This window comes from Eleutherodactylus coqui, chromosome 5 (genome assembly GCF_035609145.1).
Source record: "Eleutherodactylus coqui strain aEleCoq1 chromosome 5, aEleCoq1.hap1, whole genome shotgun sequence".
In the NCBI taxonomy this organism is placed as follows: Eukaryota; Metazoa; Chordata; class Amphibia; order Anura; family Eleutherodactylidae; genus Eleutherodactylus; species Eleutherodactylus coqui.
In genome coordinates this window covers 163,686,793-163,709,713 of record NC_089841.1, presented here as the reverse complement: position 1 = coordinate 163,709,713, position 22,921 = coordinate 163,686,793, and the positions used below count along the sequence as shown (strand labels likewise).

The 22,921-nt window shown below is 43.6% G+C and overlaps 1 protein-coding gene across 4 annotated transcripts; it reads right to left on the bottom strand.

Moving 5' to 3' along the window:
- Positions 1-30: 30 nt before the first annotated feature.
- On the bottom strand, positions 31-22,913 carry PRR14L (proline rich 14 like). Of its 4 annotated transcripts, none has more exons than XM_066603587.1 (9): positions 22,819-22,913; positions 18,524-18,937; positions 17,275-17,359; positions 12,699-16,773; positions 10,975-11,043; positions 8,970-9,465; positions 8,139-8,248; positions 4,007-4,078; positions 31-1,372 (listed from the first exon to the last, which is right to left on the bottom strand). In XM_066603587.1, exons 2-9 carry the CDS (start codon positions 18,887-18,889, stop codon positions 1,081-1,083), a joined length of 5,565 nt encoding a protein of 1,854 aa, XP_066459684.1. In that variant the 5' UTR covers positions 18,890-18,937; positions 22,819-22,913; the 3' UTR covers positions 31-1,080. The 4 variants fall into 4 exon arrangements, with proteins under 4 accessions (XP_066459684.1, XP_066459688.1, XP_066459686.1 ...); XM_066603591.1 differs by having other exon boundaries at positions 31-1,369; XM_066603589.1 differs by having other exon boundaries at positions 10,975-11,040.
- Positions 22,914-22,921: the final 8 nt, after the last annotated feature.

Genomic DNA, 22,921 nt, shown 5'->3' with positions numbered 1-22,921 from the left:
AGACAGTTTTCTGCACAATAAACATTTCATTTGAGAGCAATTTCTTTTTATTAAAATTTCATAACTTAAAAACACACAAAACAGACTTATCTGTAATTTACAGAAACGTACAGTCCAAGAGCACGTGCCACTTATCACTAGCACACAGAGGTTGAGAAATACCGGTACCCCTTACAAGAACAGCCACCAATGTGAACACATTGAACTGCAGTGTGTATGTAAACCATAGCCTGAGCTTGGATGTTCTACTAGGACCAGAACTACAAAGCTGCATATGAATTGAAGCCAAATCAGCAATTGAAACAAAACCACAAAAAAATTCACAGGCCGGAGCCAAATTCAAAAACAATGATGTAGATAAAAGCATCATGTTTCAAATACAGTTTACCACGGCATCTTGCAAGGCACAGGAATTTTTTTGAATTGCTAAACTAATAAATGGTGCCGAATAAGAACGTATTGCGTGACTTATAGTAAAAATAAATTAAAAAAGTACCTTTAAGGAATAATGGACCAAAAACTGAAAATTAGCACTGCACAAAGCTGAAAAACAGAAGAGCATATGTGCAGTTCATTACATAGGAGGAAGCACAAACCTGCTTTAAGCAACAGCTTAATAACCTGATTAGAACTTGAAACTGCTTAAGTCTGTTTTATTTTCCTTTAAAACTATGAATATATATAGATATTTATAAATATAGACAATATTATTTAGGTGCATTAATGCTATTCTTCACTCTCCAGTGCAGGGTTAGATGGGCTTTATGTGACCATCTGAAAAAGATCAGTATAGAACTACATCCCAAGCGAACATGCACGTCCCTTAACTTAAAGCACATTTCCTGGCGCCATATCCCACGTCTGCATCATGTGCTCCTTTGGTGAGGTCGTAATATTTTGTGAAAAGTCGAACAATGCCTTCAGTCTTTCAGTGGCAGTAATGGGAAAATCCACTAATAACCTGTCCAATTGATTACAGTGATAAATTTAAAAGCATGGCTCATAAAGGAGTCTTAATTTAAATGGACAACCTAGACCCTTATTAAGACGGTTGTGCAAATGCTGAGCTATTGCTCTCTATCAGCTTGCCATATCAGAAGCTGCTGAACCTCTTTCCATGGCTTCCTCCTCTAATAGACAGTTTTCCAGGTCCATGAGTTTCTGTATGAGAAGTGCATCGAGCTGTACCCCCTCCATGGCAGCTTTCCTTCCCCGCTTGCAGCTGGTCATTACTTTCACCTTGCCTTTTGGTCGCTTGAGTCTCGGAACTGTACAGTCTCTGAACTCCAGGATCCGTTTTCTCTTTTGCTGGGAGACAGAAATTAAGACCCCATTCTTCTCTTTTGGCTCTTCAAATATTGTTTCAAGGCTACTGTGCAAAAAAAATCCAAAACAGAAAGTGAGACATACATGATCCAATACAAGGCATGCATATAAAGCATGGAGAGCATAAGGGAAAAAAAGTACAGATTACATGTAATAGGTGTGTGCAGAAAGAATAGGAGACAGCAGAAAAGCACAAGGACTGAAAGAAATAGAAGCCCTAAGGCCGCCTGCAGACGAGCGGAAATCCCGCGGCGGGATTTCCCGTGAGATTTCCGCCGCTCAAAGCCTGCATAGGATTGCGTTAACAAACGCAATCCTATGCAGACGGCCGCGGTTTGGCCACGCGAAATTTCGCGTGGCAAACAAACCGCGGCATGTCCTATTTTTGTGCGGGGCTCGCAGAGCCTCGCACAGAAACGCCACTCACGCAGCCGGCGGCTCCAGTCTGCGCATGCGCCGGCTGCCCGGCAGCCGTCACATGAAAGAGCCGGGGCCGCCGGGCGCGGGTGAGTACGCGCTCGTCTCTGCAGGCGCTCGGGTCCTGCGGCGAGAATTCTCGCCGCCGGATCCGACCCGCTCGTCTGCAGGCGGCCAAAAGGAGTGAATTTCTTACCGAAAATTCCCTTTTTCCGAGTCATCCTGACAGCAGACATGAATACGTGCCGTCAGGATGACGCCGGGGAAAACATGTAATAGGTGTGTGCAGAAAGAATAGGAGACAGCAGAAAAGCACAAGGACTGCAAGAAATAGTAGCCCAAAACAAAAAGTAGTGCTGAAAGTATAGCAAACTTTTCCTATACTTTGTTGCATTGTTGGTTGAGAACATTGCTACATAGATAACCTGAATTATTTATTGAAGATACTACTTTTATTCATCAGTATAGACATTTCACCCACAGTAGTAGTATAAAAGGTGCGATAGCAACATGCATACAGCTATACTAGCTGTAAAGCTTGTTTCAATGTGCCTCAATGTAGTTGACGGGATGACGTCATCACGCCCAGCGGTGAGACGTAAGTATGCGTTCCATCGCCTTCACCGCGGGTCATGTGACCAGTTTCACCACTGATGCCGTCCCTTCGGTGCAAAGAGTAATGCTGTGCAAATGCATAGTGTGAAAACTCATCACCACTGCACACTCTGTATGGTACAAAGAACGCACAAACACTGTCACAATTGATATTCCAGCAAACGGATACATTTGTCTAATTTAACAAATCTTCATGGCCCATAAGAATTACAAGGAAAACTTTGCAGATTATCTGGTCGGGATCATTAAGCTTTCAAAACAATGTGATTAAGCATCACGTCTTGCTATGAGTATTTTGAAGGGCGGCAGGCAACGACATCAGCAGCGTTTAAGGTCCCGCTGAATCTGAAGTGACGTATCCACCCCCAAGACGGCCCCCTGGCAGAGGCAGTCATGCGTTCCCCCTTGGGATACAACAAACCCATTACACCAGCAACTACTCCCAGGTAAAAACTTATAAACTTACAGATTACTCTTTTATCAAGGGATCATATATTAAGCCTCCACACGGTTCACAAATGAGATTTTTACTTACTCTTCATGCCACTGCTGCCGCTGCTACCGTCCTTTAAATAGCTCAGGTATAATGGAGTTGTTTCTTTTTACAAGTATGAATCCATAAGCACTTTATTATTATATATTTGTATACAATTTACTTTTGCATCATTCATTGTGGCTTAATGTCCTCACACACATAAGTTCCCTTCACATCTAAATGATTTCATGTACTATATACTGGATTTGCAATTGATGGTCCCTTTTTTTTTTTTTTTTACAATTTATTTTCGTATTAGATCATGCACTATATTCATAATTATGTGAAGTTTACTAATATGAATTTTTATTAATCTGTGGACTACTTGTCAACCATGCACTATACCATATACACACACATATATTTTTTTAATATATATTTATGCTTCTATTTTATTAGGTCATCTATCAAATCTATCTATATCTCGCTCTTGCATAATCTTGAATTTTATATTGTGTTTTTTCCTTCCCCCCCGCCTCCCTCCCTTTTTCCTATATTATCAACATTCTATGTATGACTTGCTAGATTTGTGCTTGAGAAAGGAGCCAGTTTCTGCTCCGAAACGCGTTGCACGTTTCCGTATTGTTGGTATGCTGTGACCCTTCACCACTGTGTATGGATTAAAGTTCCTAAGAAAACCATTAATCTCGGGAGGACGTGGATTTCTTCTTCAACAGTCACTTTGGGATCCCAGCAAGGAGATTTACCCTATCCTTATTTGGAGGGGGGGGAGGCTCTCCTCCTTTCCAAGTAAGTTCCAATACATTCCTGGTCTTGACCCCATTAGAGTGCACACGCTTTGTTCTAATATTCTTAGCCTGAATATTTCAAAATGGGTAAATGAACACAGAAGCGAGCGCTCTGAGGTGTGAGAGGCACTGTATATAAAAGAAGATCACATTAGTTTGGACCACCACCGTAAACCAGTGCCCAAAGAGCAAGCTTCTGGGGACACAAAATGTTCATGAACGTCTGAAGCCTAAAAATATTATACACATATGGAGAGGAACTGATAATGGGTAAAATAAATTAAACATATATGACCTAAAAAGGGAGAAAGACAGAGAAGGAAAAAAGTATTTGGAGCACAATCCCCCCTGAGATGTTCCATACCGAGCTGGTGGTGGTGACTTGTAATTCTTGTTGGTATAAATATCCTCCAAACTGAACTCCTTCTTGTTTTCTCTACAATATAAAAAAATTAAACTACTTAACATGAAATGTGAACATATTATTTTGGAAGTGAAATCCAGATTCGATTATTACTATCCCGTGTGGAATCAATTATATTGTTATCTAATGGAATCTGGGCATGGAAATGACCTTCGCTTTATGGCTTCTGTACCATTTAGACAATGACATGAGAATGTGTGACCTATGATGTGAAAAAAAGCATTGTTAGTTAATGAGGAAACGCACTAAGATTTGCCTATAAAGGCCCATTTAGACAACGATTATCACTCAAGCGACTTTTGAGCGAAAATCGTTGTGTCATTTACAGCGCAAGATGATCGCTCAAGATGAGCGATCGCCTTGCGCTGCCAGCGGAGGATGCAGAAGACAAGCAGGGTGTCCCCACTTGTCTTTTGGCATTCAGATTTTTCTGCATGGAGCACCCGGCTGTCATACAGCTGAGCACTCCGAGCGGGGTATGGAGGACAACAATGAGCGACGGCAAAATGAAAACTGCACAATGTAAGTGCAGTTAGACAACACGATTATCGCTCAATAGACGGCTTTTAAGAAAATTTTGAGCAATAATCGTTGTGTCTAAATGGGCCTTAAGTTCTCCAAAGGCCCTTCTACACAAGATGACTGTTGGGTGCTTTAGTGCCCGACAGCCGTCTCAGCAACAATAGCTCTTGTGCCCAGTTAACGTTGGTCATGTCATAATATGGAAACTGTAAATGTGCTCCTCTTGTACATGAATACGAGAATAGGAAATGCAGTGATTTTTTTTCTTCACACAGACCATCAATCTGTGAAATACACAGACAGCACATGGACGGAAAATATGGCCATCTGAATGAGGCCAAGAGTCACTTTGGAAATGTAGTTGAAGAGCAGCAAGTACCTTCTTTTCCCTATAACTTGAATCCCTCCCTTTCATAAATGTGGGTAACAAGAGTATATTATGCAACCACTTTGAATGCAACATTACTGAGGATTCAATAATGCTTGACAAAGTCCTTTGCATAGGACGAAACGTCGCATCTTTTGTGCTTTGCTTATGGAATTGTTTTAAACAATAAAGATGGCTATTGGATTTTTTATCCGCTGAGGACTTCAGAATCTCTGTTTGATATGCTCCATCGGATGCTGCTCTCCTTGACATTTTTCCAAGGTTCAATAGTGGGATTTCTTAATTACTGAAGGTTCATTAACGGTCGTATGTTAGAGCATGAGGAGTTGTACAACCAGCTCCCCATGCTCTAACATAAGCATATACTAACCTCTCACCACTCACTCCCAGTGTGCCGTTGCTCCGGGTCTCCCCTTTGACATCACAGTTACAGGCTGCCTCAACCTGTTTAAAGGATGTCACAGGCGCTGCAGCCAATGACAGAGCCCAGCAATCGATCGCTGACCTCGGTTATTGGCTGCAGCGCTTGTGACATCCCATAAACTGGTGGGACAGCAGCCTGTAAATAAACACAGGCACAGAGGACTAGACACCGACGCGGGACAGAGGGGAAGAAGGGAGAGGGGAGGATCTGCTATGTTTTATGTTAAAGCATAGGGAGCTGGTTGTACAGAAATTCTACAACTCGGAAAACCCCTTTAAAGTTAAGTGCTCACTATAAAAGGGCTGACTTATGACTTCGACTCCTAATAGTGGGGGAAGAAAAAAAGAAAAACAATGAAGTCAGCCAAATTTAGTGCATTAAGTAAATCAGCTATATGTTTCAGTTGCTAAGCCTTTATGAAGTATTCTTCTTTGAAAAAGGCTTTCTAGGCTGAAAGTGGATTACTTAATGCACGAAATTGGGCATTTGAAATCTGTTTTCATTTATTTTTATTACTGTTTGAGTCTCTAAGTAAACAGGACTTGAAGCACTAGATGAACTTATGACTAGAGATGAGCGACCGTACTCGGATAAGCACTACTCGTCCGAGTAATGTGCTTTATCCGAGTACCTCCCCGCTCGTCCTGAAAGATTCGGGACGCGCTGCGGAGCGGGGAGCTGCAGGGGAGAGCGGGGAGGAACGGAGGGGAGATCTTTCTCTCCTCTCCCGCCCGCTCTGCCCTGCTCCCCGCTGCGACTCACCTGTCAGCAGCGGAGCGCCCCGAATCTTTCAGGACGAGCGGAGAGATACTTGGATAAAGCACATGACTCGGACGAGTAGTGCTTATCCGAGTACGTTCGCTCATCTCTACTTATGACCAGAGGTGTGGTGTTGATTCTTTTGCTTTGTTGAAAACAACCCTTTTCTGTATGCCCTATTAGGGCATATGGATGTCATAGAGCAGCATTTCCCAAATCCAGTCCTCATGGAGCCCCAACAGGATTTCCTCAGTATTGCACAGGTGATGTAATTATTGTCAGTGCCTCAGGTGTTCTTACTATAGGTGATCCTGAAAACATGACCTGTTGGGGCTCCATGAGGACTAGAGTTGGGAAACTCTGTCATAGAGGGTCACATAGTCAGAGCAATCTTCTACGAGGGGGTGCTGATAAGTCTTTGGCTTTGTGTTCTTTTTTTGTTTCTATGGTAACGAATGTTACATCACATGAAAGCCTTAGGTGTCTAATATAGGTTTGCAAAATTTTGTGTTTGTAGCTTATCGCAACCGTGATCTAGGCACACAGGAAAACAAAATGGCGGCGTCTAAGGCGATATTCACAGCAAATGAGAGCAGAGGAGTGATAAAATTCTTGTTTCAGCAAGGAAAGTCCGCGAAGGATATTCATGGTGATATGTCGCAGACATTGGGGGATCAATGCCCTTCATATTCTACAGTTAAGAACTGGGTTACCAAATTTAAAACGGGCCACTTCAGCACCAACGATGAGGAACGTCCTGGACGACCGAGAGAAGCTGTTGTTCCGGAGATCGTCAATGCTGTGCACAACCTCATACTGGAGAATCGGCCAATTTCAGCTAAAGGAATAGCAGACATCATGGGGATTTCTGGTGAACGTGTTTGTGTCATTATCCATGAACATTCGAACATGAAGAAGCCATCTGCAAAGTGGTTCCCAAATTTTTGACAACAGATCAGAAAAGCATGCGAGTGAGAACTTCACGGTCCATTTGTCAGCACTTCAGGACTGATAAGAACTTCCTGGATCGACCGGTCACTATGGATGAGACCTGGATTTATATGTATGACCCTGAAACCAAGGAGCAGTCAAAAGACTGGAGGCACAGTGGTTCTCCTCGCCCAAAGAAGGTCAGCCACTAAGGTGATGGCGTCTGTGTCCTGGGATAAGGAGGGCGTGCTGCTAGTGGACTACCTTCAAAATGGTTCCACCATCAATGCAAGGTATTACATTGATCTTTTGGACCAAGTGAAGGCAGCTCTGAAGGCCAAAAGGTGTGGCAAGCTGTCCAAAGGAATCTTGTTCCTGCCAGACAACGCCTCCGCTCACACTGCACAAGCGACCACGGCAAAACTGGTGGAGCTAGGCTTCCAGCTGGTTGACCACCCACCTTATTCACCTGATCTAGCTCCCTCTGACTATCATCTGTTTCCAAACCTGAACACACACCACAAGGGTACCAAAATTTCACACCATTTCTGATGCCATGGCTGCTACGGATGACTGGTTTGAGGCACAACCGAAATCCTTCTTTTTGCAAGGCTTACAGAACTTGTAATACCGATGTAAGAAGTGTGTTGGCATCAGTGGAGAGAATGTGCAATAAATGTAAAGTTTCATCTTCTCATCTTGTTTCTTTCTGGGTAAAGCCAAAGACTTATCAGCAGCCCTTCGTATGAGTCAGACGCTGTCCATGTATTCCCCATGCAACTGATACTGGAGGCGAGATTTAAGGCCGGCCATAACATCTATCAACAAAAATCAGCCTTTTGGCACGGATTATAATCAGCTGACTGCCGCAGGTGCACCTGTATCACCTGTATGAAAAAGGGTTGGCTGGGTGACAATCCCTAGAAGTGGTGACAACACATGAGACCTTTCTCGTTGATGCTTAAGTGCAAGTGAATATTTTGAAAGTAAAGCATTTTTAGTTTAGAACATTCCTAAAATGTATCTGAAAAGCATATTTGACAGCGTACCTTTTTGGTTTTGGGAGACCCATTGGTGTCAGATTTGGATCTGGTTTGGGAATAGTTTTTCTGATCCGAATTTGAGAGACGCGTTGGGGTTTTCCTTCTGACAATCCTTTCTGTAAAATAAAAAATCCCTTTTGAACTACAGATAAGTAGAACAATTTGAAAGTGCAAATTAAACATGCAATGTACAGACTTCAGAGTACATTATTACTCTAGCTGATGCTCATCTTAAAGTTGTGATCTGCTTAGAGATTATGGTAGTGACATAAAAATCAGATTCCTCATTAGTATTAGCTGTAAAACTATCTGCACAATGAAGACGGCTGTTGATGGAAAAACAGGCAGAGACTGTTATAAACTAGTTTGTGTCCGATAGGATAGCTAGGATAAACAGGTCTTCCCATGGACCCCTACATACGTATATAATTACTCCTCTCATAGAGGTGTAGCATGTTAGTCACTATGTCAAAACAGTTATGTTTCGTGGCTGTAACGATCCTTTGCCGCGGCTGTCAGCGGCTTATCGTGGAGTTTCTCCCATTGTTTACAATAGGAGACCTTGCATTGCATCGCAATCTGCAGCAACTCCATGATCTGTGACCCACCCTATGTGGTAGAATACAGGATTTATAATCCGAATGGTCTTTCTAAGTGACTTGACTAGTGTGTAACCCCTCATGAATACTCAGCATATGAAACAGGCAAAATTCCAAACATTTGCAGTGTAGGTTACTGAAATGCTTATATACGATACTATAACAATTGCATATGGCGTAGAAGAGCAGCACTTTGGTGACAGATGCCCTTTAAAGCACTTTAAACTTTATTTCTTACCTCATTTACCTGGTACTCCTTTTGACTTTGTGTGCAGGGAATGATATTCTCTCTGTGTTCAAAAGGATATGCATGGCCCTTAGGTGGAGAAGCAGGGCAAGGAAGATCTACAGCAGTATCTTCCTGAAAGGACACATCGCACTGAGGGTCTACTGTACACTTTTGATCTTTTTGCAATGAGATGTTAAGTTCAGGCTTTAGGTCATGTTTCAGAGAAGACAAACTAAGTGGACGTTCTAGATGATTCTTCTGCTGAGTTAGGGGGTCAAGTAGTAGATTTAAGTTATCCTCCTTTAGAGTAGAGAATACAAAGGAAAACTTAGGGCCGTTCTCCTGTTTGATGGAGCAGCTTGACACTTCTACATTACTCTTGTTCTCAGTAGACAACCAACACGGAGGTCTTGGATCATCCTTTTGTTGAGTGCATAAATAGAATGGAAGTCCCATATGACAAGTCCTGGGTTTCAATGCAAGATTACATTTCTTAGCAGGTAAACTGCAAAAATAAAACAAAACACCCACATAAATGGCTATATTGGTTAACCCGTTTAAAGGCATAAAGCAAATAGTACACTTTATAAAAAAATAAACACCTAGATGAGTTGTCGTTTTGCTTCAAAACTCGGCATGCAGTTACACCTCAGACAGATGTGCAAATGATTAGAGTTGTGGTGTGATTAGATGAAGGGTCTCACCATCTGAGGCCCTAAAAGTGCTTCCGTCCTTGGCCTATAAAAAGGTTCTCAGAGCCTACTTGTCTGTTGTGGACCTTGTTGACCACTAGACGCCTCTATGACACAATCAAAGATTTCGCCCATGAGAGAGATTTAACATTCCCAGTTTCTTTTTATGTAACTGTAGATCCAAGCTGCTTGTTAGACTTTCTAAAACTAAATCCCCAAGATATTATTTTAGGAAGTCCAGTTTGAGAGGGGCGCATTATTGGAACGTGAGAAGCTGGATGGTCATATAAACAAATTTCCCGCCACCTGGACCTTTCTGACCAGTGGATGTGTGAGGGCATGCACTAGACGACCAGGTACAGAACACCCTTGACAGACCACCAGTGAAAAGGATTGTCAGCAAAATCACCTCCAACTGTTCCATTGTCGGCCATTCATAGAGAGGAAGCACCATTGCTACAGGCCCCATGTCTGTCTGAACCATTTCCAGGCACTTGGTTGAAGGACATTTAGTCTCACGGTACCCATTACATGTTCTGCCTTTGACACCAACCATTGCCTCCATTTGCAATGGTATTGTGAACGAAACTTGAATCCTATGGAGAGGTAGTAGGTTGTCTTCATTAATGAGGACAGGTTTAATTTGGGCACAGACGATGGCCGTGTTCATGTCTGGAGACCTAGGGGTGAGCACCTTAATCCTGCCTTTGCTGTGGATCGGCAAACTGCCCCCCTGCTGGTGTGATAGTCTGGGGGGACGTCGTATACGACAGTCAGTCACCCCTAGTAGTGGTAGGAGGAACAATGACTGCACAGTGATATGTTGAGGCCATCCTGCAGCCACATGTGTTCCTCTCATGGCGGCTTCCAAGTGGTATTCTCCAGCAGGATAATGCTTGGCCGCACACACAAGGGGGTCACAGTAATGTCTCCACAACCTTTGTCACACTTCTGTGGCCGCCCAGTCGCCAGATATTTAGCCAATAGAACATGTATGGGACTACCCGGGACGCCATCTTCAACAGCGTACGGTTGTGTACGATCTAGAGGCTCAGTTACAGCAAATGTGGATCGATATGCCGCAGAATACCATACAGAACTGTATGCCTCCATGCCCGCCTGTATCATACCTTGTATCCAAACTAGAGGAGGTACAAACAGATACTAGAGCCTCCCTTCAGGTGTTCAGTTTTCCACAATAAATTACCTTTTGCTCTGATATTATAGTCACTTATATCAACGTTACAATCAAACACAGAAAGTTTTATTCTCTTGCAACAACAATTTTCTTTTTTTACAATGGAGTGTATAATTTTACATACCTGTATGTATTCAATTGAGGAATATTGTTGAAAGGCGTAGGCGGAAGAGAAACCAAAGATTTCGGACTTCTTGGTGCATTTCACAGAAAATGAAAGAAAACAAAATTCATTAAGGGGAACATGAAGAGGATACGTTTAATAGACAAAACATACCTACAAATTGATGATACATCCACCATGATAGAGATTCTATTACAAATTTTTTAAAGTGGTCAACAAACTTGAAAACCTAGTGAAAGTGGTAATCAAAATGTCTTAAAAAAAATAATTACAAAAAGGCACAGACAGAAACCATCTGTTTTTACTAGATAAATTATTTAACGGGAATGTGTTAGCTTGAAAATGCAGTCCACTCTGTAAGCATGATGTTATAAAGCAGGAGGAGACGAGCAAACTGTCAGTGTTATGGCAGAACATTCAGTATAACTTGTATTTTACTTATTTTAATCTCTGGTTCAGTGGATGTTCTTATTAGTGATTGACATCCATCTGTACATACAGAAATAGCTGTCAATCACTGATAGGACCACCCACTAGACCATCAAACTACTAACGACCACTTGTCCGTCAGAGAGAGTGTGTGTGTGTGTGTGTGTGTGTGTGTGTGTGTGTGTGTGTGTGTGTGTGTGTGTGAGTGAGAGAGAGAGATACATGCAGAGCCTGACAGTCACTGTGAGGTCAGTTACCAACTTTTAGCTCCACCCCCTGATCATAAACAGTGACGTCACCACAGGTCCTTTATCCTCTTCCTGCACTGAAGGAGGAATTATAGGCAGACTAAATCCCCCACAAACCTCTGCGGCCTCAGTTGCTATGGATACAGCAGTACTCAGTCTCCCAATTTGTACCTGGCTGTCAGACTGCTGCACACCTGTGTGGAGACTCCAATAAATCCCACCTCATAAATGTACACATACATAGCTGGCGGTGTATATTGACCATCAACATTGAAGCATAGTCCTTCACCACTAGCTTTACATCTCCTGAATGTCCTATAATGTCTTCTCAAGTGCTAATGCCACCAACACCAGTCCAGCCTTCATCTAATCGTCAAACATTGTCCAGTGTTGAAACAAACCATTGCTTTCGTGCAAACATGTCACCATAGAGGGTTCAACGCGGCTCTGAAGCGAATACAGCTTACATGACACAGCGATAAGCCACGATTTCACCTCAGCCACCAGCTGAAGTTCGTAAAACACATGTAGCTTATATGCAAAAGCTACGAGCAAACATGTCTCCTCAGCGAGCAGCTGAAGTTCATAAATCACATGCAGCTCATATGCAAAAGCAACATAGCAGAGCTTTGTGTAACATGCATTGCACCACCAGAAACACTAGTACTATAATTTCCTAATAATTACTAGTTAAGTCCAAAAACAGCAGAGAATAAAATAACATACAAGTTATACTGAATCTTTCCCCATAAAACTATAAACTTCTGTTCAACTCCTCATGCTCTAAAACACGCTGCCTGCAGAACGTACTAGATTTTCAAGTTTAGTAGTATACTTCAAGACCCACCACAGTAGCTATAATAATCAATACGTTTTCTATTCTTATCCCTACTCAATGTGATGTTAAATACTAATTAATGCATTTAACACCACATGGATTTTTCTAGCCAAGACGGCATCTACCCACTTTTGCTGTATATCCCTATATAAAAACTGGAAATACATGAAGGAGAAACAAAAAAGTGTAAAAGAAGCAAAGCTGGTTACCTGATGTTACTGTTGCTCTGGCTTGGCAGCCAAACACTGCAGTTTGGATGTGTGATGGCACAATCAGAAGAGAAGGCAGATACATGTTGACTCCAAGTAGAAAGAATACGTCCTAGGGAAAATGCTAATGAGGAAAACTGGTCTTTAGGTCTTAAAAACTGTGCTGCTGATCCCTTAAGTCCATGTGCAAATTGCATAACAGAAAGTCTTTGGACGGAGGAAGTTCGGCTTCCCAGATTTCTTCTAGTCCATAATCGGTAACATCCAGGAGAGGAAAGTGCAAGTACTGTGTGAAGGCCAAATATTGAGCATCCAGACTTCCTGACCAACTTTGTGGTATGGCTGGCTTCCGAACTGGATTCTAAAGACCTAAAGTGTGGGTTCCACTGTGTGAGGGGGTGAACGTTGTTGGTGTCTGCAGGCACGTCAGATGAAAGGAAAAGGGATAGTGTCCATTCTGAAAGTTCTGGTGAATGTGTAGTAGGCTGAGGACTTCTTAAAATATAATCTGGGGGATTCAATTTTAGAAAGTCTGACAAGCAGCTTGGGTCTACATTTACGTGAAAAGAAACTGGGAATGTTAAATTATCAAAAGCATTTAAACAAACATTATCACCTTGGCTGAAGCCGGTTTTAGGGAAGGATGTAGGGTAAAGACTTGTAGATTTAGACACCAGGCGGTTTCTACTTGATGTAAGGCACATGTTTTCTTGCCAAATTTGCCCTGGCCGGGAGTTCATTCTCCTATTGACACATGAAAAGAGGGTCAGCAGTTTCTTCGCCTGAAACTTCACACCATTAAAAGGAACAACTTTCAGTTTGCTGGAGAAAGTTTCTGATTTGGATGGAGCAGTCAGTCTATTAGCAATGGCGGATAACTTGGTTAGTAACATCTGATCTTGGGTGCATTTCTGTAAACGTCTAAGCTTTGGAAAACCAGCGGGATCCCTGGTCATTTTGGAATAATGAGGCTTTGAAGTCATATTTAAATCTACATGTTTTGATGGCGAGGATTTACACTCAACATTTATACCATGAGAATTGTGAATTTTTAAAATAGGGGAACTCCTGCAGGCCCGAGTCTCCATCTTTTTCAGCAAAGTTCCTTGAGTGGAAAAATTCTTACATCTTCTGTCTAGCGGTCTTTTCGCAGAGATGTCCGTGCTCAAACAAGAAGGGTTTTGGATGGCACTTGGGAGTTCCTTTCTATTCCTAGCGAGTCCAGCTTGGGAGAAGTTATGACTTTTTGATTTCTGAGAAAATGTGTTAACACAGTTCAACAAGCCAGAAGTGGCAGAACAGATATTTTCATTAAAAATCTTTGGTCTTTTTGCTTCCTGCAAAATAGAACATTTAAGGCTTTGAGGTGCAGATCTCAAATTATACGTCTTCCTGTTTCCAGTTGTCATGTGGAGATACGGAGCGGTACAACTTGCAGATTGTCTAGTTCTTCCTTTTAGTAACTGGCAATCCTTATGCGACGTCTCGTGAATTTTTATTTCTGCATTCAGTACATTTCTTCGGGACTTGACTTGTGTAGCTTTAGTTTTAACTACGGCTTTCACTGGAGAGGGCATTCGCTCATGTGTTGAACATTTCTCCATATGCAGCATAAGAGGGCTGCTATTATTTAAAATAGTTGGCTGCACACTTTGTTTTGGACCATTAACTTCTGCTGACGAAATCTGTACAGAATCTGGGGGTTTAGAAGGCTCTTCAAGGGTACTAATGTGTCTTGGCCCAAGTTCTGCATCCGACTTTACTGAAAGTGATTTTCTTTCTATTTGTACTGGTGAATCTGTAAGGTTGGTGACATGCAACTGTAAGCTACCTAAAAGATTATTGTGGCTTTTCTCTCTGTTCTTGCTCCTAGTCATGGCTATAGGAGAGCCTGGCAAAGAAGAGGGGAATAATAAAGCAGAACCATCACCAAGATGGTGATTGGACAAAGACAAATGGGGTGTACATTTTTCTTTTAGCAAGCACACATTAGTTTGTTCACTTTGTCTCCTGTTCAGTCTGTTTCCTGCTCGTCTGACATCAACTAACTGAGGCAATACAAACATTTTATGTGCATCTAGACCTACAGAAGAGCCACGTGAAGCACTGGAATTAAAATGACGGACGCCTTCTGACTGGTTGACGGTGGAGGGTACAATGGATATTCTGTTGCTAGGCATTTTTAAACTATTGCACTCCGTTGATAAATTAGACGCAACGTCTTGTGCCAATAAGGTTTTCTTTTTTCTGAAAGAATCTATAAACGAGCCATCTTTACATTTACCACCACAGTGGCTCAAATCTACTATTTCCTGTGGATTCATGAATGCTTTTAGCGTAGTGTCTTTCAAAGAACTTTCAAGTGGTTCTTGTAATAGACAACCTTCTTTGATACTGCCTTTATATTCATCTTCATCTTTCTTCAGTTCTTGGGATTCAACTTCTTTTCTGATAACATTTTTGGGCTCCTTTAAGGACAACTGTGAATTTCCTTCAGGCTTTGATACAGAACACCAAATATCTATATAAGGTACAAGAGCATATGACGGTGTTTCGCTAATGCAGTAGCCTACTGTTCGACAAGGCACTTTCAAGTAATCGGAGGTCAAGACTGTTTCTTTAATGGTTGATAACAAGTCTGACTGCATGTGAGAAGTTGTAGCCTCTTCACAGTTGGAAACATCATGAATAACAGCATTTAAATCACTTGATCCACTTGAGTCTTCTGCATCAAGCAATCGGTGAGAATCTTCAACAATTTCAAGAGATGTGGTTGGGTCATTTATTACAGCTGGTACCATGTTACAAAAACCCTCCGACTGTGTGACAACTTTCTCCATTTCCTCTGATGGATGCAACTTTATAGTCTGTGGGACTGTGCGTCGATTTTCTTCTGCTTTCCTAGAAAGACTATCAGAACTTAAATTGGGCTCTGTATTCCTAACACTTCTGTCAAGGTCATTAGACGGGGCTACAGACATAGACAATGGTCCTTTACCTTCCCCATCCAGCTGTGAAGCTCTAGTATGAGGGCTGAAGTTCATATAAGATGTTTCACTTTGATCACCTAAAGAAGAAGTACTTGTAGATATTGCATATGAAGCCTCCCCATTTGGAGCTGAACACAATACACTGTGTGAGCTTTGATCTGAAATGTCTTCCACTTTAATGGCACAGGGATTTTTATGACAATCAGGTGTGTCATCACTGAGAGGAGTGTTACGATCACTCAAGCTAGAGGAAGAACAATCTTCAGTGTCAAATGCTTTGGCACAAGTCAAATTTTCAAAGCAAGATGGAAGATTTGGTTTGAAAGACAGATCATCTTCTAAGTTCCCTGGTGATGTTCCAACATATAAATCAACCTTGGATGTATCAGACTGAACATCTTGGAGTCCTATGCTAGCAGTCTTGGCAGATTCTGTTTGGGAATGATATGCCACCAAGATATTATTGTGTTTGTCATCAGATGAGGTGGTCTCCATTTCTTGCTCAATAGACTCGACACTCCTATCCAGGTTCTCACCTCTTGGCACATTTTCTTTTGGTGCATTTATATCAGCTGTATTTGGTTCCATTCCTTCCAAAAGGCAAGTTGATGAACGGACTTCATTTATGCAGGAAAGTCCTGGCTCTTTGCAAATGTATGTTGCATGAAGACTCGTAGGAACTTTTGGAAAATCAGCAGGATCAAATGTTCTCTGGTTTGATGTACACTGAAGAGGTGGCAAGTGGTCAGCTTCAAGGCACTTCACAGATTCTTCATATTTTGTGTTATAAACTGTGCATTGGTGACTCATTGACATTGGCAAAGTACATTCATCGCGAGGAAATCCTTCAAGAAACTCATCTGTTGATGTCCGGGTCTTTGCGGCTGCTAAGCTGCCAGTTTCTGTTAACACTTTGACAGAATCAGATCTTTCCAGGCCAATGGACTCGTCTCTGTTAGGTTCATTCGGCAGATTACCCACTCTTTCTCTATGTTCTGAATGTAAAACTGCCCTAGTGCCCATAACTTCCATACCTGCAGCTTCATCACTGATCTTGGATTCAGGATCACTCAAAGCATGACCATCTGCAAGAGCCATAAGAAAAATAGGCAACAGTAAGTAAAAACCAAGAACAATGATCACATCATCTACTTCTGGATATCCCCTGGATATGCCATATAAGTCTGATAGATGCATGTCCTACCTTGGGAAATACCGAAACAGCATAGTACAGCGAGCTTGGCTGTTTCTGTAACTCCCATTCACTTCTATGAGTGAAGACAACTCTCCATCTAATCCCACCCAACAGGTAGCGGTCAGGGGGACATCTGTTCTGGAAATAGGTGCGAGTCCCAGAGGCAGAACCTGCATGTATCCGACATCATGGCATATCCTTAGATATGCCGTAAATGTCTAAGATTGGAATAACCCCTTAAATCACAAAACCTTAGTGGTTTGTTTAGCTTGGATGATAACAGAGTTATCCATTAAAGGGCAGTCAAATTTCTAAAAAAAGTGTTAAAATTTGATTCACGCAGTTTATGCCAACACTGATCTAGTCAGGTAATGTACAAGAAAAACCGTACCTTTCATATGGAGTTGATTTGTAAGGTCACGTGCGATTGTGATCTCAAGGCAGTCGTCGCTGATCTGCAAATCTGAAGACTCAACCTTAAATCAAGGAAAACATTACTGAAGCAATTAATGTGGAAGGATAACAAGCAAAAAGAGTAATAGGAATGCTGAAATGTCATAAGAATTCTTTCAGAGGCTCTCAGCTATTCGATACATTAGATCCGAAAGTTGTGACGAGTCCTCAAAGGGTTAAATAGTCTTTTCACCACTCTAGCAATCTGAGTGTCCATATTTAGCACCTCCATGCATTATGTTATTTTGCCCTCTTTAAAGTGGAACCTATTATCATCCCGCGCTCAACCAGAACCTATTCATGCGGTGTCTGAACTGAGCCGGCAACTATGTGGATGCAGGTACAGAGGAGCAGATTGGCTGGGGAGCTCAGAGAAGTCTAGAGCCGCCCAAGTAGTGGCTCCAGTGTAATCCAGATGGTGTAAGATTGGTCCCAAGGAGAAAGGAGCAGCACTTTGAGGAGGAAAACCAGACTGACAACCTCAGCTGCTTGGTGAGTGTTTTAGGCAAAGGCCTGCCATTGGCTATGGAGCTTTGCATTAACCACTTTCTCTGTGCCCACAGGGACAGGAAAAACACTGAAGGATACAGCATTCACCGTGCAGGATAAACAATGCATCATTTTTAAAGATCCGACTTTTACAAGCACGCCAATACTAAAGTAGGTTTATTTTTTTGTTTACATGGTTTTCCTTAAACTTGTAATAATTTTTACTTTTTTAATAAAACTTTTTATTTTTAAAGTCGCCATAGAGAACTTGAATTACTGACCATTATACAATATTGCACTGTATTATCATTTAACAGGCATTCTATTATGCCCTTCCATGGGAAGGACTTAATAGACAAACAAACATGGAAGTCCTGGAGTCCTTTACAAGACCCCAGGCTGCCATGGCGTACGAACAGCTGCTTGTGATCTTGTCACAGGCAAACCATTTGAGTAATAGAAGGAGCTCTCTCCCTTTGTCCATTCATTTAAATGGCGCTGCCAGAATGGAGATCATCTAAATGGTTAATGGCTGCAATCAGAGTTACTTCTGACCACAGCTGCTGTGGCTAGTTGTTGCCAATGGGTTATAGGCTGTATGCCGATATGTAGAGGGTGCATATCCATCTACAATATTTTTTTTTGCAATAACCTTAATGTTTTAAAGTATACAATAGATGAGACACATGAGTACTTACTGATTCTTGGAGCATCATGTTCTGAGCAGAATGACAGATCTCCATGGTGGTCACTTTCTCCACAGCATCCAACATTACAGAGGAGTTTACAATAAACAGTTTGCTGGCGTCTTCTTTTCTAGGACAAGAGACAAGCTCTGGAATAATCTTGGTGTTCACAGTGACTTCTGTTAGTGCGTAGCGGGTCTCTGGCACATTAACTTGCAGCGCTACCTGATCCAGGTCACCCGGATCTGGAATAGGACCTGGACCGATGTAGAGCTCATTGATGAAGGGGACTTGTAGTTCAGGCCACCAGTGTGTGACAGTCCTGACCACAGAAAGAGGGTTAAGAGGTCTGTGCTCCACAACACCCGGCTCTAACATTATGATATGTGAGGTTGAAGGGCGGTCTGCCAGCCTGCCTGCAGGTCCCTGGAAGAAAAAGGAAAGCAAATGAAGGTGCAAATTGGAATAACTTTTATTTTCATCTACTTTGAATAAAAACAAATGACATAAGCAGGTCGGCTGCAGAGAATGTGAACTCCCTGATCCTGAGCGATAGCATGTAGCCTGCGGACAGACGGGTTTATTTTAAGGGCCACTCCAGTGATTTCTTTTTTTCATTCATTTATAATGTAGCTATCCCTCCTGTATATATAAATCAGCTATTGTTATCTTGGTTAGTTATTTCTCACTATTGGAAACTTCCACGGATGGGTCATGTGATCTCAGTTCTGACCAGCTCCGATCTGTTAGGGGTTATGTGTTTAGTTTCTGGTCAAATTCTCAGTCTGTGTGATGCCGTTACATGATCTCCATCACAGAAACTGAGGACACAGGCACTCCCGTCACAGTTACTGGTGATGATCACACAGCTCCAGGCACACAGTAATAATAGAGGAGATCACGGCTCATCCTCCTGACTGTATACTTATGGCCTTAACTTGGTTAGGTGAATACAGAAGGTTATAAGTAAACTGTCCCTCCAGCAGGCAAAAACTGGTATAGCCTCAGCTAATGCACCATTAAATAGATGTGAAACAAGGCAAAAAACTCTCAGCCTCAAGATGGTGTCTGATAAGCATCAGACAGGAGGCTGCACTGTAGGGAAGTATCAGGGATACACAGAAAAGACCTCCAGAGCGAGACAGGCGATCAGATAAAGGGAGCAGGCAAGGAAAAATGTGTTTTTGCCAGAGTGGCCCTTTCAATTTTCAGTGTTGGATCTAAAATGGAACAGTGCTGATAAATATCTGTACTAGGCTCTGTCCTGTCCACATCAGCATTCTCCTATCCGTTAAAAATCCTAATACAAAACAATTGGATGTGTAAGACCTCTCTCACACAAGCGTCGCAGTAAGCGCTGGGATATAACTTTCGTTTTCAGCCGCAGCTTCCTCATCATTGATGAGGGGCGCTAAATGCTCAAAAACAGAACAGATGCTGCTCAAAAATCACTGCGATCGAGCAGCTGTCCGAGCGGTTCCACTGAAAACAATGGGAGCGTTATACTGCGATTAGTGCGGTGCTGAAAGCATCACGCTAATCAAGATAAAAAAACATCTGTGTAAGAGGCCTGATGAAGGACTGATGTAAACTGAAGCAAATGGATCAGTCAAAAAAGGGGATAGTTGGTCTCCATTTGCATCAGGTAAACATCTGTTGTGATCAGTTAACGGATCGGCTTCTTTGATCTGTAGTTCTATTTTACAACTGCAGAAGTTGCCGTAAACCGATCTGTTAAACAGAAACCTAAGCGGATACAAACGAGGGAGTTTCCATTTGTGTCCATCCTCCATGAAGTGCAATTAGAAAAAGAAAAACACAGAAAGCTCCAGTTTCCGTTTTTTTTTTTGGACACACAAAAAAAAAAAAAAAAAATCAAAAAAGTCCTGAGGTCACTGATCTTTCCCCCCCATCAAAAAGCAGGAACTTGTAGATGTGCCCCTCAGCCAATCCCAGGCTTCAGTGGTCACAGGTTATACTTGTCATTCCTAGCAGAACAACTGGCTGAGCAGCGATGTGAATGGTATCTGACCGCAGCTGTGGAGTCCGGAGCCCCAGTGCTGACGGAGCGACTGAAGGGGGTGAGCATTGCTTATTTCTTCACACAGTTTCCTGGCCATAGACTTTTTATTTTGCGTCAAGTCCCAGAAAACCCCTTTATTAACCCTTTCCAATCCACAGTCTGACGTCTTAAGACATTATGATTTAAGGCTGTACAGCTCCGATGTTGGAAGACGTCAGTCGGAGTTCTCTTACTGTATATTGCCAGCCTCTCTGCTGTCGGAGTCTATCCACCATGTCACCTCATGCAGTACTGGCTTTAGCCAGCATATAGCGCCGTGGTATAACAGCAGAAAAAGGGTAAGCCCACTAGGAAAACCAGGATACAAATTGGATTGGAAAGGGTTAATAACTTTATAAGCTGCTTCTTATTCGATACTATACAATTCTTCTGCTAAGTGTCTCAAGCAGCGAAGCCAAAAAAATTGGACTGTACACACTTCCGGAGTTGGCAATAAATGTGCAGCTCCTTTCTTAGACCCATCAGATGCTCAGTGTATTCTAGCAGCGTTTAGGCAACATAGCCCTTTATGCAGTAGAGCAACATCATCAGAGTAACACTGCTACATAAAGGAGTTGCAGTTCCCGAAGGAACTGGTGCTTTAGGCTACTGGGTACTAGTGCAGAAGGGGGACCTATGGTCACCGCTGGAGCCTCCTTCCTTTTGGAAGTGCACCTCACATCTGGAATGGGACTCGGGTGGTTCTCCTGCCTGATAAAGGGCTATGTAGCCCAAAACGTTACTTGAACATTTGATACGTCTGTAATAAACGTATCTACAAATCTTTTTGCAGACACAAGCGGTGTGTGCGATCCTGTCTTCTGGTCATTGCAGTGTGACCTTAGGACTTTGCCCCGCGCTGGTAGCCGTTGGGGTAGTGCTGCCGATTGTACCCCGCACGGAGGAGCAATGCAGCCATGTGCAATTCCTTCCGCTACTATTATTTTAGGAGTTTAGCAATGACTGTGCAGATGATTGGATGGACTGGCGCTCCAGAGGTAATAGTCACCTTCCCGCCATACAAGCCCACAGACTCTCAATAGACATTCACGAGGCGTCATATAACATATCAGATAGTGCCGGCCCGCCGAGGTGTGTAGATGCCGCTGGGCTGATGTATTTGTTATAACGCCTTCCCATCGGCGAGGCCGGCTGCACGACTCCGCAGCCCCACCAGGCAGGTCTTTACTTGGGCTGTACGCATTACACTTCAGGGTCTTCTTAGATTCGGCTCCTGGTGCTGTGAAGGTCTCCAGCGGGTGGTCCTCACCGCTGGCCGCCAAGCAAGTCTGACATTTACTGCCCGGGAGTCAAGTCTGAGAAGAGGCGGTAGGAGGGATCTGGGGTGCGTATAAACACAAGGCGGCCATTGTTGGGGTCAGCGGGACCCTCTATAGTACAGCTGGTGGTCTTATACTACTATGGAGAAGTGCTGGACTGTCATCGTTTCTATAGAGCAGCGGCCCTTCCTCAGGATCCGTAGAGATGCCCGAGGCCCAGACTGCTCCACGACACCCGGTATAATGCTACGCGAATCTGTGGGTTTATATAATGGACGCAGCGCTCGTCCGCGGGTCTCCAGTATGGAAGCAGTAATATGGTGGCTATGGCAGTTACACAGGGCGATACGTGGCCTGGCATGTGCCATCCTACAGAGGCATCGGCCCCTAGATCCAGTGACTACTGACCTATCCTATCCACCAGCAGGGCACCGCAGACACAGCGCCGGTCGCCAGCCCGCACCGCGGACACAGCGCCGGTCGCCAGCCCGCACCGCGGACACAGCGCCGGTCGCCAGCCCGCACCGCGGACACAGCGCCGGTCGCCAGCCCGCACCGCGGACACAGCGCCGGTCGCCAGCCCGCACCGCGGACACAGCGCCGGTCGCCAGCCCGCACCGCGGACACAGCGCCGGTCGCCAGCCCGCACCGCGGACACAGCGCCGGTCGCCAGCCCGCACCGCGGACACAGCGCCCGTCGCCAGCCCGCACCGCGGACACAGCGCCCGTCGCCAGCTGCGGCTTCGTAGCCGGGTTATTACAGGATTTGTTGCTCAGCCAGTTCTCCACACCCCAGTCATTGAGCTCACAGATGATGCCACTGCGGTGAGTGCTGAGGCGTCGGTGCCCACCTGCCTGGCACAAGCACTCAGTACAAGCTCCTAGCTTTGCAGCCCGGCGGTGACTGCAGCGCTCCCCGGCTCCCCCACTGTAGGCAGTCCCTCCTCCTCCCCGGTGCTCCATACCCGGCTCTCACTCCTCCCATCCTGCCTCTCACTTTCTCAGCCGCTCCATGGCCCCGTCAGAATCTCCTCCCGGACGATCAAACACGTCACTTCCTGACAGCTG

Bases quoted from the DNA above. Each gene is read 5' to 3' on its own strand.
- PRR14L (XM_066603587.1), bottom strand. From the start codon at position 18,889: ATGTTAGAGCCGGGTGTTGTGGAGCACAGACCTCTTAACCCTCTTTCT. The intron at 16,774-17,274 runs GTACGGTTTTTC...TGGCTCTTGCAG, and splicing joins AAATCAACTCCATATGAAAG to ATGGTCATGCTTTGAGTGAT. The intron at 8,249-8,969 runs GTAAGAAATAAA...TTTATTTTACAG, and splicing joins AGGAGTACCAGGTAAATGAG to AAAGGATTGTCAGAAGGAAA.